Below are 16535 nucleotides of genomic sequence, written 5' to 3'. Positions count from 1 at the left end.
CAGCTTATACAAGTCATTTACTACAACCTCTTGGTGTTGGTTGTTTTGGTCCTCTCTCTAAAATATACAAGCATTCTAGTCATAAATTTATGAGAGAGAATCACTGCAAAATTACTAGATACAATATTGGTGAGCTATGCACAAATGCCTATGTAAAATGACTTTCGCCAGACAATTTGAGGTCTTTATTTAGACGTTCAGGAATATATTCTCTAGACAAATCTTCTTATCCCCAACAGATGAACCTACCAGCTACTGTATACACTCAGACGGAGACTGACGGACAAAACCAAGAAACAGATGACATTATAGACCATCCAAATGACATAAATTAACCCTTGACCCCTGATCAGACTGACAGAATAGACAACTCCCCTCCAATGGATTTGTTTCCTGATGTGAATCAGGTACTTGTTAGAAGCCCTACCTAGACTTTATCCCCTGAAATTATAACACAAGTTCCTGTTAATTCCCCGCCCATGAACTTGTCTCCTGACATTTTCCTTTCTTTGATGACTCTGACTTTAACGACCATTGGCATTGCAGACAAGACAGACACTTTACATGCCAATGAAGAGACACAAGACATACACATGACATTGACTGACATACCCATGAACAGAACTCTGACAGAATCACCTACATTATCTACATTTTTTCATAGTCGAGAAAAAGGTATGTCAAATAAATATGTTTGTCAAAAATTGTGTCTGGTAAAGCAATTGCAGAAGAAAATGTTAAAGAATGTATTAAAGAACACTTTCAGCCTAAAGTCTGTAAAAAAAATTAATTCTTCAAAAACAAATCTAAAGTAGTGAAAGAAATGGGTGTACAATCGAAAGATAATTCATCACCTCAACCATGTCCAAGTGGGTTACAGGTTATTTATTTATTAAACAGTTGGATCAAATGGGTGAAAGTGACCTGTGTTGTGAATGTCACAAATTTTATCCACAAAAACTAAAAACATGTGGCGATTTGACTATAGCAAAATGGTGTATGTATGATGGCTGCTCTCACTGGGTGCACTTACGTTTTTGTTGTAACGTTAGAGCAGTAAGGACACACAGTATGTTTTACTGTCCTTGTCCTGGCTTATTTGCAGGAAGAATAGCTAGGTTAACTTGTTTCAATATGTATTAGGCAGCAACCATTTGATTTTCGGGGGGGGGGGGGGGCTATGGTTTTTTTTGGAAAAAAAAGTTTGTTTCCAGTTTTCGGAGAAAAAAATAATTTGTTTTTGATTCTGAGAAAAAAAAAATTGTTTGTTTCCCCCTCAGCTGCCACTATATGTAATGCTAAAATTGAAAGAAAAAAATTGTTTTCGAATTGTCGCGAAAAAAATAGATTGTTTTTCGCCGCAGGCGAAAAAAAAACCATAGCCCCCCCCCACAGAAAATCAAATGGTCGCTGCCTTACTATATATGTCTGTTACCAGTAGTTAATTAAATTATACATGTAGTTCACTACGTTAAATATGTTTGCTTAATATAATGTACTTCATGTAGAAAGTTATTATTAATTGTGAAATCTAAGAAAATGACTAACACTTAAATGTGTGATTCCTTTATAAATAAACTCATCATAGATACCAGGACTAAATTTTAAATATACGCCATTCATGTTTCCATTAATCCAAAATAAATTCATTTCAACGGCAGAATCATTTGTATCTCGAATATAAAAACAAAATCACAATGTTACAATTTCAGCAGATGAAACATCATCCAAAAAGTATTTAGTTATCTATAGTGCTGAAAAGTATTAAATATTTGATTTTTTAGTGACTCAAGCAATCACCAGAACTTCGACTTTAGAAAACATCAATTTCCGGATTTTTTAGTCATTTCCTATCCGTGTACTAATCCAGTTTTTACTTCATACGAACACATATGACGTCATTTTTTGACATACGAAAATCACAAAATAATCGGAAACAGTTAATAATCGTAGTAAGCCTAGACACATAAAAACATTCGACAGAACATGTTTTTAAAATTCCAGTACACAGGTAAATATAAACTAGACAGTGAAAACTGCAAGCAGTGAACATTGTTATTAATACGAAAACACATCACACGATGATAAAGTTGTTTCTTGGGTGCGCACATTCTTTTTGAATCCAAAATATATTTAAAAATTTGATAAAAAACAAAGAAAATCACGAAATTTTACAAAATTTGCAAATTAAGTCATGATTTGTTGCCAAAATGTCCAAAATTGATTTGTGTTTCTGAATACCTTGTACCTTAGATATTGTGTACAGTAATTGAAAAATATGTATGATAACTTAAATTTGTAGTAATTTTTGGGCCAAATACGCGTGTATGACGACTTAAAATGTAAACGTCACATTAGAAGAAATATGAAATAAATTTGCCGTTCAATGTTTTTTCAAAAAAAAAAATATTTTCACATGGGGAATGGTGGTATACAAGGTTAAAAAAAAGTATGTTAGAACTAATTTCAGAAACTGACCGAGATTTTAAATTATCTAGAAGTTCTTTAGAATTTTGATGAATCAACATATGGTTAATACCCCTACGCTAGTAAAATAATTTTGTCATTCAAAGTATTTTCAACTTAATAATAAAACAATAATAGAGCAATTACACATAGTCGGGATATTAAAAATTAGAGTCACGTCATATGAACTAAAGAAACATAAACAGTCACTCATACAAATCACACAAGCAAAAATAATAGATAATACAAACACATTGACGGGATGTACAAGTACCGAACCACGTCAAATGGATATCACAGAAAACAGACCAAACAGTACAAGTACAAAGTAGAACAACGACAAATGAAGAACAATGTACCACGTTGTCAAGATGATAAACAACGTCAGTACGCCGAATTTATACATCAAGACCATCATATTTATCAACAAGGTATAAGTACCTTCCGATGAACTTTCTTTTAGAAAAAGGACAAGACGTTCTTTGATATTTCCCTGGTTCACCAACTCTCGTTTTGCAAAGTCTGGGTAGGAGCTTCATGTTCTTGAATATCGAATACATTGGGGAAATGTATATCATATTTATAAATAAACAGTTGACAAAACTTTTGAATTTTTGAAATAGTAAGGCTTTTCTACCTCAGGAAAAGATTATCTTAGCTGTATTTGGCAAACCTTTTAGGAATTCTGGTCTTCAATGCTCTTCAACTTCGTACTTTATTTGGCCTTTCTAACTTTTTTGGATTCGAGCGTCACTGATGAGTCTTTTGTAGACGAAACGCGCGTCTGGCATAAATACAAAATTTAATCCTGGAATCTATGATGAGTTTATTTACAGGATTAACATTTAGTACGCCAGACGCGCGTTTCGTCTACATAAGACTCATCAGTGACACTCACATCAAAATAGTTATATAAGCCAAACAAGTACAAAGTTGAAGAGCATTGAGGATCCTTTGGTATCGATGATGAGTTTATTCCTATTCGCAGATGAAGTTGGTATATTTGTACTAAGGTGGATGAAATTGATAATTTCAAATTTAAAATCGTCTCGTTTGTCATAGATTCTTGTACTGAGATGACTGGGTACTGTGTATGTCAAATTTAAGGTATAAATCTAGGTGTTCCGGAAGGGTAAGCAGATTCTGCTCCACATGTTGCACACGTCGTGTTGCTTATGTTATTATAAATCCGGTAAGTGGTCTTATTCGGTACGTCACCTTCGTGAAAAGGGAAGGATAATGTAGTTACGACATATTAAGGAACATATCCAAAATCATCTGTGAAACGGTTATTATACTTAAGTTATTTATAACTAAAATTGACGCGGAGGAAGTCGTGTTTTTTCCCCTTTAATTTCTAGTTCTGGGGGATATATATATGGAACCCAATCAGAAAAGTTCGGATTGTAAATGGAAAGAACATCATCAATATATCTGAAGTGAAATTAAATAATCTGGCTTCTTTGATCTTCTTGTTTTTGACAAGTGTCTGAAGGAACTCCGATTCATATGAAATTAAGAAGTCGGCAATGAGAGGCGCGCAGTTTGTTCCCATAAGAATGCCAAGAATTTGTTTAAAACGTCTACATCCAAATTCAACAATATGTTGTCGATAAGAAACTCCAAACACTCTGCTTTCTATTTGAAGTCCTCGTCCTGAGAGGAAGATCACACATAAGACGTTGCTCTGTACTTATACATCCCGTTATTGTGCTATGATGTAGTCTTATTTTTATCTTTTGCTAATACACTTGGTCTATATGCCATTTTGTGCATCTTTCTACATATTTGTTTGGTTTTTAGTGATGAAGATTATAACACAATGTTAACTGCTATATATTTTTCCCTATTACGTCTGCTTGTTTTATTCACGCATCGTTGTCAATATAATGGAATTTGATGCGACTGTCATACATTTGACTTTTCTACACTTTATACAAGTATTCCTTATTCCAAACTAAAAGACAAATTGAAAGAGTTGTTATTGCTTTGTTTCATAAAAAAAAGAATGACGAACGTAGGTACAAGTATCTTGTCTTAGGGATGGATAAATCTTAACTTTGTAAAGAATCACTCTGATTCAAACAAAAACTTCTCTGAAACTGACATTATCAAAATACTTGATTTCTTGATTGACAACAAATTTGTTACGTTTGGACGACGTGTTTTTCAAGACTGTCGGAATTCCAATGGAACCCAACTGTGCCCCTCTTCTTGCTGACCTTTTTCTTTATTATCATGAGGCTGACTTCATACAGGAACTTTTCAGGAAGAAAGATAAGAAGTAAGCAATATCCTTTAACTTTACGCTCCTCTATATAGATGATGTTCTCTCACTAATTAATACAAATTTGGTAACTATGTTGAACGAATCTTATCTCATTAAGCTAGAGATAAAGGATACTACAGATACAGTTAAGTCTGCCTCATATCTTGACGTACATCTAGAAAGTGACAATGAGGGTCGGTTGAAAACAAAACTTTACGACAAAAGAGATGATTACAGCTTCCCAATTTTGAACTTTCCATTTCTAAGTAGCATTTTCCAGCAGCGCTTGCTTACGGAGTATATATCTCCTAATCGATACGGTAGTCCTGGGCTTGTATTTCCTATCATGATTTTCTTGATAGAGAGTTGCTGCCCACAAGGAAGCTATTAAACCAAGAGTTCCAAATGCTGAAGTTGAAATATAATTACTTTCAATCTATGAGTTTGACTAACTCTCTTGTATATATCGCTCCTCTTTCATACAAGTGAGAGGTTTAGCTATCTATAAAACTAGGTTTAATTCACCATTTTCTACATAATAGTTATCAAAGGTACCAGGATTATAATTTAGTACGCCAGACGCGCGTTTCGTCTACATAAGACTCATCAGTGACGCTCATATCAAAATATTTATAAAGTTAAACAAGTACAAAGTTGCCTGTACCAATTCAGGACTATGCCAAGCTTTTGATTTTGCCATTTGATTAGGGACTTTTAGAATTTTCCTCAGAGTGAAGTATTTTTGTGATTTTACTTTATGCTTATTTTAACTAAAATAAGATATCGAGTTTTCGACGATGAAACAGCAACAAAGCTACACAAATAACAAAAGGAAATATAATTGGCAACACAGTCGATAGTAAGATAAAAGACAGATGTCTTCAATATTTCAAGCAATATCTTGGAAATTCTTGAGACCAAAGAAAGTAAAGATGGTTGATTGAATTGACAATTGCATACTGTATTGCATCCGAAGCTTGTGATTAAACTCGTATCAATTGCATTTGATTTATAACACCTTTCGTTAGGTTTATTTTATGATATTTTCCCCTTAAATACGCCGGAATTTTCTAAATATACTCCTGGTATTTTACCACAGGAGCTTATTTTTAATGAATCAAATAGAAACAAATTAAAATATAAATGTTCTTTTCTAGATTTAAGTCAGTTTATAAGAACATCAAGATTATTTTTTACATGTTTTATTTCTGTTTGACTGTCCGTATTTTCAGTACTAGTCTGGCCATAGGTCCAGAAATATATGTCATGTTTACAAATAAAGGCAACAGTAGTATACCGCTGTTCAAAAGTCATTAATCCATTGAGTTAACAAACCCGGTTTAAAAACTAAAACCGAGGGATAGCACTCAATTTTTAGAAGAAAACAACAGAAGACTGAAGTGCAACAAAAAAAAACCGACAATATAGAAATTAACTATTAGATTACTACTGCCATATTCCTGACTTGGTACAGGACATTTTAAGAAAAAACGGTTCTTTGAACCTGGTTTGTGGCTAGCCAAACTTTGCGCTTTATGGCAATGTTAAGTATACCACTAAAATGAGAACATTACCATACGGGAATACTGTACAAATAATTTTTTTCTAACCGACGTTTTTGACGCGTTTTTATTAAAACAGTGAGACGAAATCCATGATTTTAATGCGATTTCTTGATAGATACATGTTTACAGTTTCTGAAAAGATATCACTTCAAGGGATTGAAATTCTACTTCTAATCAATTTTCTGGGAAATATTTGACATCTTGCAACATTTTATAGCAATTAAATGCAGAAAGTTGACATTGATACACCAAAGGGAAATTATATCTTACCATTTCACTACTGGACATCAAATCTATGGAAAATACTGATCACACAAATATGCACATACATGACTCAAACTAAGCTGAAATAATTTGCATGAAATCGAGGAAGAGTGGATGGTAAAATTTATGAGAGTAATTTGTTTTCTTAACTGTTATTGCTACCTTAAAAAAACTTAGATATAGGAAGATGTGGTGTGAGTGCCAATGAGACAACTCTCCATCCAAAAATAACAATTTATAAAAGTAAACCATTATAGGTCAATGTACGGCCTTCAACACGGAGCCTTGGCTCACACCGAATAACAAACTATAAAGGGCCCCAAAATTACAAGTGTAAAACCATTCAAACGGTTACAAGGTCAATACTAATTAGATCTGTATGTAATGTTTCATTAATATAAATGTAAATTTTTTATCAGTAAACTAAAACCAAACTAATACATATACACATTCACGGTTCTGCCGTTATTTTTGGCATTGTACACGTTCATGTTTGTCTGCGACTGTTTTGTGACGTCTTCATATTAAATTCATTGGATGTTGCATGAGTACTGATTGATACTTTAGTCTTAGAAACACGACTTGTTAATTAATTGTTTTTGGCTTTGAACTTTATGTCAATAATTTAAAGTACTCTCAGAACTGTATTGTGTTTTTTGTTGCATGTGGGGATGTATAAAGACAAATAACCACCAATGACCGTAGACACTCTTATGACTTGAAGGCAAATATTTGTCTGTATGTGTTTCAAGATACTCATTTAATATGATTTAAATAATACCAATTAGGGAAGAAAACCTATCAAATACTTTTCGTGTGAAAAAGCAAAAGATTTAAAGCGACCAACTGTATAGTTTACCATATATATAATATATATTTAGGTATTCATGCTTTGGACCCAAAATATCCTTTAAATTCTGAACGGTGGAAAATAAAGCACAGTAATAGCTCCCAGGTCGTAAGTAGCCTAATTGTTACTACTTCTTTGATTTGTCAATTATTTAAACGTGTTCTCGACAAAGCAAGTTAATTTGGACTTTGGTATCTGACATTAAGCACGAAGGATGATTTATAGAAAATAAAAGTAAATTAGTCTTTGCGGCAGAGTCCCTCTGTTTCTGCTGCTTCACATCGTATTCTCAATTGTCGCATCTCGTGTTTTTACTGTTTCTGATGCAATTATTTGTTATGTTTTAATGGAAAATGTTACTGTATCAGATTGCTATCTGAATTATCAGTTTTATTGCTGCAAAAAGGATCTGTAATAAAAGTTTCCATTTGCTATGATTACTGAATCATTTCACCAGAGTTACGTAATAACTCAAATCAAGAGACACCTCGCCTGCCCAAGATAAAATCAATAAACATTAACTTGTACTGTTAATTATAATAATCAGCAGGCAAACTATTTCATGTACCTCAGAGGGTTTTTAAGGTAAATATGAATATCTATCTGACATGAAACAATCTTCTGCAAGGTATGATTGCAGGAGAAAATAAGACTGATAAATTTATATTTCAACATGGAATGCACATCAATAATTTCATTGTTCTCATGAGCTGATTTTCTTTCTTCTGCTATTTTAAGTTAGCTGTCAATAAAAATATCATATTGTTGTAATGTATAACGATTGGTTGTAGTTTGGTAAAATTCCAGTGGAAAATATTTTATGAACATTCAGACATGGCAATTCGTTTTACAACATTTTACAATCTAATACTATTAGGTAGGCTAAATGGGATGTGGGGCGATAATTTCAATTGCCACTGTCGTTCAAACTTCACACAACTGATAGAATGTATGTCTTTTATACCGAGTGTGCTATCAACGATGGCTGTTCCGATCTAAGTTTTATCTTAGATAGAACGGATTTACTTTTCACTTACAAGGCTGTCTGTTTCTTTTTCTGGTAGTTTTTCGTTAAGAGAGTGCTCATGCGCCGGTATTCCTGGACATCCGGATTAGAACCAGGTAAAACCGGGAACCAGCACTACACTCCCCCCTGTTTTGTTTGAAGGGCCCCAACCGAGGTAAAAGGTGACATACCGCCATCCTGTTCGGCTGGGCCCATCAACATCCAATGATCAGGGTGGTGCTGGTACTAGTCCTAGGATATGCATCCTCTCACGGCTGTACTGAAAATTAAAATCCACCCCCACCCATCTGATTAGTATGAATCCCATAATTTAAAAATACCCAGCACTGAACTAAACGGACAATAACAAGCCTTCCTGGCACACATCTAACAAACTATACTACAAACGACTGGATTACTAATTAACATATTTACAATTTGTACACTTTATTATTTTGTCTATAATAACTGTCACACTACACTCTTAGGCCATAAAACCTAAGGGCATTCATACCACCCTCTTGGAGGGCCCCATCCACCGTCGCCCCCTGCCTGATTCCAGCTATGCCTTTGGCCACCTCTGCCAGATACTTGGGGTGACCATACCCTGCTTGTGGCACCCAAGCGGGTCTAAAGTATGGGGCATCTGATTCTAGGAGGAGGCGGTCCCGGGGTATCCTCACTACCGTCAACTTCTGGTCCTCACTGAATGTGTTCACTGACCCTGTGAATCCGAAATGCACCCCTGGGAAATTATCCAACCATAGTTGCGCTTGTTCACAGCCTCCATCAAAACAATGTAGATGGATAGGATGACCCTTCTTCAAAATAGCCCTACACTGCCTCATACACTGGATATGGGCCTGGGCACTATGAACATCATCCTTGCCCCCTCTTACATGGAGTACCACAGGAACACCTCCCTGTGATGCCATTCCAAGGACCCATCTTAAGGTGCTGATCTGGATTTGAGGCTGAGGGGCTCCCATCGAGAAATCCAGACCAACCTCTCCAAGTACCCTTAATTTTCCGGTCTTCAGTAGGGTTTCCAGTCTAAACGCCCTTGCATCATCAAGTTCCCGGGCCTTCTTCGGATGCACCCCCATAGCAACCAACCAGCTCTGGTCTTGCACCTCGAGCTCTTCATCTGATGTCCATGTTCTGGGGTCGCAGAAATTGATGACTCCTCCTCTTACATCAGTGTCATATAGCTGGCTACTTGGCAGCCTCATCTCCATGTACTGCCTAAGATTAGGCCTACCCGGAAGGTTTGTCTTAGCCCAAGCCCTATCCAGGTGGAAGTGGGAGTCCACAGTAATAGGCCTAGGTCTTGACACTGCGTTTCCGCACCTTGGGGATGTTCCCAAACTAGCAGAAGCTTGACTGTGGCTCAATTGTGGCCCAAGTGGACCAATTCTCCCCTGTGACAAGATAGAGTCCACCGGGTACATCTCCCGAAGTTCCTGACTTCTTCTTTCTCCAATCCAGGACATAATTAAGATTTGTATCCTCCAGTGGATCAATACCCCTGGAGAATTAACAGGGACTAGAGTGAACTGAGATGGCAAAGACCATCCACCAGCAGCACATACTTCCCTCATTGGTCCCATCTCTACTTCCTCAACAGTCCTGGGCCAGTTTTTTTACCTGTCTATTGACCCAGGCAGCTAAACCCCAAATGTCCACTCTTCCTAGAATCATTTTTGACTGGGTCTGGAGGGCCTCAAACCGAGCTTTAACCAAAAGGTTAGATCTGAGCCCTCCAGACGGTTCCTGAAAAATCTCCACAAGGTGCTCTCCCCTGATGTGTGGTTCTATGTTGATGGCCCTAACATTGCAACCATCTACCGGACACAACATAAATCCATCCCCTTCGTGGCTGATTTGTCCTGGTCTCTATGGGACAGGGCTGGATGTAGAATTGAAGGTGTACCATCCCCATAAGACTGCCCTAGAGTCTGGGACTTATGACTTGGTCCTTTTCCTTCTCTAAGTAATGCCCTTCGCCTACGCTCAGCCCGTTTCCAGTTTTCATTTGCCCTCTTCTCTGGATCTTTGGCTCTTTGGTTGCCTGAGTTAAAGCCTACAGGACCCACTGTCCTTGTACAGTCATCGCGATCAACTGTTCCCAACGATGGACAGGGGACTTGGGCCTTGATTCTGCCTGTCTCGCCTTTCCCTCTGGGTCCTTGGGAATACACACAGATTTCATCATAACCCTTCTTGGCGGTGATTCGTCTCTGTCCAAATCACTTTGAGTGTCTGTCCACTCACTACATGAAGAGGTCCTGGCCAAACGTGCCTCGGACTATCTTTCAGGAGCCTTGCCTCTTTTCCTTCCCCGGCTATTCTCTTTGGGGCTCTGGGACTGATCTCAAACGGTCCTCGCCCTCCTACCAGTACGATCAAGATCTCTCCTGGAAAGTCTCTTTGTTGAGGCGGGTCGTCTGGACCCTGCCCCTCTGTGCCCTGCATCTTTCTTCTTTTTCTCAGCTTGTTCTCTCCCAAACTTCCAATCATTATTTCTTTTGGAACTACCTTCTTCGCTTGCACTGCTCATTTTGCTTGAAGTTCTGAAAAATACAGGTATACCCAACCTTACTCATCACCTCAAACGAATAAGCAAGTTTCCCTACCTAACCCCAAAGTTCCCTTACCCCTTTTTTTCCTGTCTCATCAACTACCACCTCACTCTTTTGTAGGACGCCGGTTGCGTACGCTCCTACGGAGTTTAATGGGAGTTGAGGTCACACCCTTTGTTTCCTTGGCCTCTTTGCAAGCTTGGCATAGGTATTCCCCTAGTTCTTCAACCTCTTGCGGTGAAATACCCACACACCTCCCATGGAACCATTCTGTGCATCCATCGCACCCAATCATAAAATCCCCTATATCTGGACCCCTGCAGATGCAGTACATTTCTTCCTGAGAGCTTACAAGGCTGGGTTCAAAATTATGTACCCCTGACGGTTTCCCCTCTATGCTCTTAGTGGGCCTACATATTTCAGTGCCCTCCTCACCCTGCCCTACATCTGAATCTGGTAATGGGTCTGGTGTGGGTGGATTGTCATCCTGGGTTTGTTTAGGGGTTTGTTCTGCCCCTTCGTTCCCCTGTTCCAGTCTCTTCTTTTCCTTAACTAACCAGGGAGGGAGTACCCGATCTTTACAGATCTTTAACCTATCGTGATTGGCTGTTACTAACGACTTTTTCATTTTCACCTTGTACAAGTATGAGGAGACCTTATGAAACACAATTCCAGGGCCCTTCCATACAGGACAGAGTTTCTTGCATTTCCCTGGGGTTGTGGCAGTGTCCAATTGGTACACCAAGTCCCCCACATTGTACTGGCGTAGATTTACCCTCAAATCATAATCCCTCTTACTTCTAAGTTGGCTAGTCTTTATGTTTTGTCTGGCAACTTCATGAGCTGCCTGCATAGCCTCGACTAATTCTGCTACATACCCATCCAAATCTGGCGGGCTCCCATCCCTGGGGGGTCTAAACATTAACTCGGCTGGGGTGTTAACTTCCCGCCCTAGCATAAGCTTATTAGCCGTAAACCCCGTTGTTCTATTAACTGATGCCCTTATTGCTCCCGCCAATTGGGCAATGTTCTCGTCCCACGCCCTTTGAGTGGTTCCCACAAAGCACCTAACTGCGGCCATTAGGGTTCGATTGAACCGTTCAACCTGTCCATTTGCACAAGGACAATATGGGGTTGTTCGGGCATTATGAATGTGCAGTATTTCACACACAGCCCTGAAGAGTTGACTTTCAAAATTTCTACCCTGATCGGTAAAGATTTCAAACGGGTACCCAAAGCGACAGAAAAACTCATTGACTGCTGCCCTTGCAGTCACTTCGGCAGTCTGTGATGGAAGAGGGACACACTCAACCCATTTGCTAAATTGGTCCACCATCATGAGCATTCTCATTCCCTCTCTCAGTCTTGGGGAGGGGTCCGATAAAATCCAGATGGACTCTCTCCATCGGATAACCAGGGTTTGGGGACACCTAGCAGACCTCGTAGCCTTCTTGTTCTGGCTACAATGTTTACAACTAGCTACATATCTCTCAACATCCGCTCCCAGCCCGTGCCAATAGTAACTCTGTTTTATTTCTTCCCTTGTCCGCTTGGCACCTTGGTGTCCCGCGGACGGAATGTCATGACACAACTCAAGAATCTCATTCCTCCATTCTATTGGAACAACTAAACTTGTAGGAATGAGAATCACCTCTTTCCGGTTTGTCATCGTGAATCTAGACCTATTCACCCAATAAAACTTTGCATGTGGACTACTTCTGAAAATGTCTCCTTGCGGCGGGTCACCTTCACCCTTCAGCCCTTTTACCAACCACTTTAGTTCTGGGTCCTTACCCTGACTCTCACAAATCTCATTCACTGCATATTTCCCCAAACCAACGCCATATTCACCCTGAATGACACAAATGGATATTTCCCCTGTATCTGAGATACAATCACATTCCCGTCTGCCACAAGTATCATTACCCTTGAAACATAAATTTCATCCAACTCTTGACCTCGGCTACTGGCCTGGCCCTGAACCATCATGACTTCTGGTGCAGATGTTACCTTGGAAGCAAGGGGTACAACATAATCTATCTCTTCCGCAAACCCAGACCACTGCCTATGGGCTTTGGCACAGTATTTGCAACCTTTACATGGGAGATTGGACAATTCTACTTCCGTAGAGAACCCCGGGCATGGTAGTTCTGTGGGGATTCTGGAAAGTCCATCAGCGTTTCCATGTTTTACACCCTGCCTGTGTTGGACAGTCATATGGTACTGGCTAAGTTCTTCCATCCACCTAGCCAATTGCCCCTCTGGGTTCATGTAAGACTCGAATGATCAGTTCTGACTACAAATGGACGTCCCGCCAAATAATGACGAAACTGGCGGGTGAACCTCACAATAGCCAATAGTTCTTTGCGTGTTGTACAGTAGCGTTGCTGCTCTGGAGCCAGTGTTAAACTTGAATACGCCACAACCCTTTCTTTTCCTTCCTGGACCTGTATCAGCTCGGCTCCCAAACTTTTATCAGAGGCATCACAGTCCAAGATGAAGGGATCTGTGGCATTCGGTAGGGCGAGTACGGGGGCTGAGGTCAAGGCCATTTTCAATTTGTCAAAGGACTCTTGCTGTTCAGCCTCCCACCTGAATGGTCTTTTACCTGTGACCTCTTGGAGGGGGACAGCTATTTTTGAATATGCATGAATAAAGGATCGATGGTAATTGGCGAAGCCCAAGAACCTTTCGATATCTTTACTATTGTTAGAGGTAGGCCAATTTTTTACATCCTCAATATAGCCTGGACCTATCTCCATACCACCTTCTCCTACTACTCTCCCCAGAAACTCCACTTTCTTCTGAAACAATTCACACTTTTTCGGTTTTAGTTTGAGCCCAAATTCCCGGAATCTTTGCAACACCGCCCTAAGATTAGCGAAGTGGGCCTCAAGATTTTGACCTAATACCAATATATCGTCTAAGAACGCCAAGAATATGTCCCATGTGAGCCCCCGTAGGACCAGATTCACAACTCGTGCGTACGTGGCTGGACTGTTGCATAAACCAAACGCCATCCTGGCAAATTCAAACAGCCCGTACTTGAACGCGGTCTTAGACCGATCTTGTTCCCGAATCTTAACCTGCCAATACGCAGAATTAGCGTCAAGTTTTGAATACCATTGGTTTCCCGCCAAAGTATCTAGACATTCCCCAATCAGGGGTAAGGAGTACACATCTTTGACCGTACAGGAATTAATGGCTCAGTAATCAATGCACCACCTGACCCCACCATCTTTCTTACGAACTAGGACCGGGGCAGAGCACCACTCTGACACTGAAGGTTGGATCACCCCCGCCTCGTGCATTCGCTTCAAATGGGCTTCCTCCTCTTGAGCAAACCCCACAGGCGTTCGCCTCATTCGCTGCTTAATAGGCGGGTGGTCCCCTGTATCAATGTGGTGTTCAATGAGGGAGAAGTTGCCCAAGTCAAATTCATTGGCCGCAAAAACATCGCCAAAGTCCGACAACAAAGAAGCTAACTGTTTTTGGCCATCTATATCTATATTTTTTTTTGACTTGTCGAACAGATCTATCAGATGATTGGGCACCCCCTTCTCAACCATTGAGTGATGCTCCCCTTCAACTTTGCAGACCCAGGGGTCATTTCCTTGGGCCAATCCCAACTCCGTGCCTAGAAGTATTTCAACTTCAATCGCCCGGGCTATCATCTCATTTTCTGGAATTGTCACGTGCTTATCCGAAATATTCATCAAACAAATAATAGGGTGACGTCCCGGGGCCTGTAAAGTTCTGGGGACTAACAGTTCATCATGGGTACAGGCCTCAACCGCGTATCCTGACAACTCATTACTGAGGTTACACGATACCCTCATAACTGAATTTGGGGGCACAGTGACTGTCTTATCCAAGAGTACATTAGCTTCACGGGGGACTTGTCCCACCGCGCCAGATGTCATGGGGATAACTTCATCTCCGATTTTCAAATGCCCTTCTAACATATCCAATGCCACTCCCTCTTCTCTTAACAGATCAAAGCCCAAAAGCATGTCATCTGAGATTGGAGCTACATAAATATTCGCTTCCATCATTCGTGCACCCAACTGAATTTCAGTGGGTCCCACAATGAATCCATTCATTTGCATACCCCTACCCGCCGTGTGCACAATGACCTCCTTAAGAACTGGGAGGACAACCTTCAGGGACTTGTACACTTCCTCTGAAATAAGTGTCACCTCTGCAGCAGTGTCTACAACTGCAAACAAACTCTGCCCTTGAACCTTTACAGGTAACCTGAAAACTGAACCAGAACGAAGTCGACAAACTGTAACCACTCCCTCTTCATTCTCAAGGTCACCTTTACTGTCTTGCATGCCTTTCACCAGAGTGTTATCTAGGTCACTACCTGAGGTTTCATCACTAGGTTCCTTAGTTGCTTCGCGATATCCTGGGGGAGGGTCGTTTTCAATTTCAGAAACCCCATCCCCTGTGGAGTCCGACCAATTTTCAGACTGTTCAGTATTTGGACCAACTTTTCCCCATTCAGTCGACTTGCATGTGCTGTCAAAGAAATGTTTCCCGGGGTCTGCACTTCGAGTAGACTCTGACTCACGTGCCCCAACATCATATGACCCCTTTACCTGCTCTGAAACCTGTGGGGTATCCTGATGGACACACATAACCTCGTTCACACTATTACATGAAGAGCCTATTTCGCAAATCAGATCTAAATGTTCGGCTTCAACTGATTCGTCGTCATCATGAAGACTGACAGAGGGATCTAAATTCATGTATTCCCCTGAATCCAAATGCTGGGCAAATGAAATGTACTTTGCTGGAAGAGTACCCTCCTCATTCCCTGAACACAAAATAAGTCCACTGTGGGACCGGAAAAACTTGTAACCGTCCTGCTGAGCCTCCTTTATATCGACTTGAACGATTACTTCCCAATGCGGCTTCAGACTATCTGGGACTTGGGTACTAAAATGAATGTGAACCCGGCCCATCTTATTGATTCCCATGCCAACTATCCCATCCCATCCCACCATACTGGTGCAATGGTATGCTTTTGTTACCTCACCCTGCTTAATCAATACCAGGTCAGAATCATGTATGGGGATTGAGTGACCATGATTTGCCTTAATCTTTAGTCGACCTGTTATATCATCAGTTGACAATCTAAACCTCTTATTGTCGTCAAATCTTACAACCCTACAAATATCTTCGTCCGAGTACCCCTTTAGACCAGGTTGACAACTCAAGATTTCATCAACAAATAGGTACCCATCCGAATGTACATCATAATTGTATTTCTGGGCTCCATGTCTTAAGGTATAGGCTAAAGTCTTTGACAAGTGGCAATCTGCCTGCCGAGGGGCAATGCCCGCTCCCTCACTCCCTGTTGAGGTTGAGTCAGATCCCACATTACCCCCTAGACTCCCTTCCTCCATACTACTTTCAAAAGCAACCCTTTCCCCTGTCAAGTTTCCCTTAGCTTTTGGGGGCATACATGTAGGAAGCATTGGTTCCAGTATTTTTACATCAGATAAAGGTTCAGTCCCACTATCAA

The 16535-nt window shown here is 40.1% G+C and overlaps 1 protein-coding gene across 1 annotated transcript; it reads right to left on the bottom strand.

Moving 5' to 3' along the window:
- Positions 1 to 8896: 8896 nt before the first annotated feature.
- Positions 8897 to 10030, bottom strand: LOC139518635 (3'-5' ssDNA/RNA exonuclease TatD-like). The gene has a single exon (XM_071310111.1). It carries the CDS (start codon positions 10028 to 10030, stop codon positions 8897 to 8899), a length of 1134 nt encoding a protein of 377 aa, XP_071166212.1.
- Between the last annotated feature and the right edge of the window lie 6505 nt (positions 10031 to 16535).

The sequence above is a fragment of the Mytilus edulis genome, chromosome 4, assembly GCF_963676685.1.
Source record: "Mytilus edulis chromosome 4, xbMytEdul2.2, whole genome shotgun sequence".
NCBI lineage: Eukaryota > Metazoa > Mollusca > Bivalvia > Mytilida > Mytilidae > Mytilus > Mytilus edulis.
Note: the sequence above shows the minus strand (reverse complement) of the source record. Positions and strands in the feature narration are given on the sequence as shown.